The following is a 3,435-nucleotide window of genomic DNA, read 5'->3' on the forward strand; positions in this document are numbered from 1 at the left end:
GGTAGATAAATATGAAAGTGCTCGGAAGTAAATAAAAATAACAATTTTGTTTTCCCTTTAATGTGTCCCCCGTCGGACGGATTCCTTTTGTTTGTTTTAAGTTTATTTTATTAAACAAAAGTTTAGGTCTTTTATTTATTAATTGAGGCACTACGACGTCTGCCGGGTCAGCTAGTCTTGAAATAATTTTAAATCACTATTTAATTAATTTAATTTATCATATCCAGTTTCTCAGAATGAAGACCGTTATTGTTTGCCTGCTTGCCTTGACGGCTGTGGCCCTCGCTCGCCCTGAACAGTACACAGACAAATACGACACTGTCGATCTGGACCAGCTCATATCTAACCGTCGGCTCCTCATTCCCTACGTACATTGCATCCTCGAAAAGGGCCAATGTACCGCAGAAGGCAAGGAACTTAAATGTGAGTATCGATTTATGATCATTTTTATAAACGTAACTAACCTACAAGTAAAAATATCCAACTCAGTTGACGATCCTTTAATAATAAACCTTTTAAAAAAAAGGATTTTTATCTCTTTGCTTTTTACTCTTTTATTGTTACGTCACAGAGCCTACAACTAAGTTAGCTGCTGATTTGAATACAGGTTAATAGATTTTCTGAGTTAAGTTTTTTTTTTTTTTAATTGTGTAATCTGGAAAGATGTGTTCTAAGTTTATATAATTCCAAATAATACTAGAAAATAGCAACATTACTACGAATAAACATTTTAGTATTAGTACGAAATTAATATAAAAACGGACTAATTAGAAGAATAATGAACGGTTGTTTAAGTTAATTACCTTTTTTTTGGCTATATGGATGGACAAGCTTGCAGCCCACCTGGTGTTAAATATCTACCGAAGCCCATAAACATCTACAACGTAGATGCAGCCACTCATCTTGAGATATGAGTCCTAAGGTCTCAGTATAGTTACAACGGCTACCCCAACTTTCAAACCGATACGCATTACTGCTTCACGGCACGGCATATTATTTACATTTATTCTACCCATTGTAGTTTCCCTTCTAAATTAGCGTCAGGTTATCGGCAAAAAAAAGATTTAGTGGGAGATTTAAGTTAGGAAATATTAAATATGACGATGTAGCGGTAGTAGCTGTAACCCGGTCGCATACCTACGGCCTAACAGATATTCATATGACATCTTATTGTTTGTTTGATTTTCAGCTTTTCTGTAGCATAATAATAATTGTGTTTCGAAGTATATGCACTATTGCTTACGACTATTTACAAGCCTCACCAATTACCAATGTCTATACATTGGTATTATCGATGCTGTCTGTGATAACATAGGCTAAATAGGCTAATAAAGTAATAGGATAAGAATAAAAATAAAAATAAAGATTAAACACTAATTAAAACTTAAAAAAAACACTAATTAAAACTTAAAAAAAAAAACACTAATTAAAACTTAAAAAAAAGAGAAATTAAAACTTAAAAAAAAACTATTAATTAATTTAATTTTATTATCCCATTCATACCTGTTAGGATATCAAGCGAAGTTATAAAATTAATGTATTGTCATCGGTCTTTGATGTGTGTGAAAATTTTCATGTTAATTGGAGATAAAGGAGTCGGTGGAAATGAGGTCCGAAAATTTCGTTACAAATAGACATATGAAGCTTACAAAGGCGTGTTAAAAAGCTTAGAATTAACAAATATGTTAGAAATATAATTTGGGTAAATTGATATATTTAGGGATAACATGTAAAAAAAGACACATGCAATATGCAGTTATGATATGAAAAAAATCACAGGTGAAGAAAAGCATAAGAAAGTCGTAATGAAGAATTTCTTTTGGATGAATTTGAAGCAACGTTATGATTTATTGAGTTGATTTATATTTAGTTAAATTTGTTTCAAATAAAAATAAACTTCGTTCATATCCAATTTTACACGAAATTCAAGTACACAATAAAAAAGTACAATTTTTAGCTAATCAATGTGTGTCGTTGTGTGTGTCGTCGCCATTCGCCATTCAATTAATTAACATGATTTATTTTCGTTCTTTACATTACTTTAAAAAATATTTTACTTCTTTTTACTTTAGGAGGAAAGACCGTAGGGTCCATTGCTACTGGTGGTAGGACCTCTTGTGAGTCCGCGCGGGTAGGTACCACCACCCTACCTATTTCTGCCGTGAAGCAGTAATGCGTTTCGGTTTGAAGGGTGGGGCAGCTGTTGTAACTATACTTGAGACCTTAGAACTTATATCTCAAGGTTGGTGGCGCATTTACCTTGTAGATGTGTATGGGCTTCAGTAACCACTTAACACCAGGTGGGCTGTGAGCTCGTATGCCCATCTAAGCAATACATTTTTTTTAGTTTAAATTAAAAGTCTTGATAGTCATTCATCATTTAGGTATTGTCTACAAGTTTCCATACACAGCAACTTATTTTCAAGATGCTATTTCTTTTGCAGCTCACATCAAGGAAGCTCTCGAGACCAACTGTGCTAAATGCACCAAAGCGCAAAAGGGTGGAACCGAAAAGATGATTGGTCACCTCATCAACCACGAAGCCGAGTTCTGGGAGGAGCTGAAGGCCAAATACGACCCCACCAACGAGTTCACAAAGAAATATGAAACTGAACTCAAACGCGTTACAGCTTAAATTCCTTTGAAAAAAACTAACAGCTCAATATCATGTAATAAGATATATGTATTTAGTTGATTTAATTTTCAATTCGACACACATTTTTTTTTCAAAGTGCCTACGAAAATATGTAATTGGTATTATAAATATTTTGCAAAAGGCTTGTGATGTTAGCTGTTATTATAAGTTTAAGATTAAAATAAATTATTTTCTTTCTTAATTTTTTTAAAATCTTTTAATTTAATTACTTTCCTCAAAAAAGAAAGAGCGAAAATCTTTCAAAGAGCCTCATAGTAATAAATCCGCAAAAACAGTTGATTTATTATATTGAGACAATTTCATAATTAGTAGCTTTTTGGTTGAATCTTTTTAGATATCTAGGAACGGAATATTCGGAAATCTTCTTATGAAACAATTTTTCATTTTTTTACTACTTTTTTGTAAGTAATTATTGTTGCTAATGGTTGCTCGAGGTGTCAAACTGGCACTAATCGAGAATGACTTTTTTTAAACCCCGTTTGAATATATGATAGCACATAGGGAAACGTGGGGAAAGAAGGTACCTCATACCAAGTTAGAATTTTATAAAAAAAACTTTATTATTACAGGAAATAACAGATTTATTTTATAAGTATAATCTAATGGTTAATATTTTACACCAACAACCTGTTTCGGAATATGGTTAAGTTTAAGTTAAAGTTAAGTTTATGTTTATGGTTTTTATTATACACAACACCGTAAAGTACAACTGTACAGTCAGTACAGTTACAACGGCTGCCCCACCCTTCAAACCGAAACGCATTACTGCTTCACGGCAG

At 32.7% G+C, this 3,435-nt stretch overlaps 1 protein-coding gene across 1 annotated transcript; it reads left to right on the forward strand.

The window, feature by feature from the left end:
* Positions 1 to 236: 236 nt before the first annotated feature.
* Positions 237 to 2,635, forward strand: CSP5 (chemosensory protein 5). Its single transcript, NM_001043597.1, has 2 exons — positions 237 to 423; positions 2,445 to 2,635. Exons 1-2 carry the CDS (start codon positions 237 to 239, stop codon positions 2,633 to 2,635), a joined length of 378 nt encoding a protein of 125 aa, NP_001037062.1.
* Positions 2,636 to 3,435: the final 800 nt, after the last annotated feature.

This window comes from Bombyx mori, chromosome 19 (assembly GCF_030269925.1).
Source record: "Bombyx mori chromosome 19, ASM3026992v2".
NCBI lineage: Eukaryota > Metazoa > Arthropoda > Insecta > Lepidoptera > Bombycidae > Bombyx > Bombyx mori.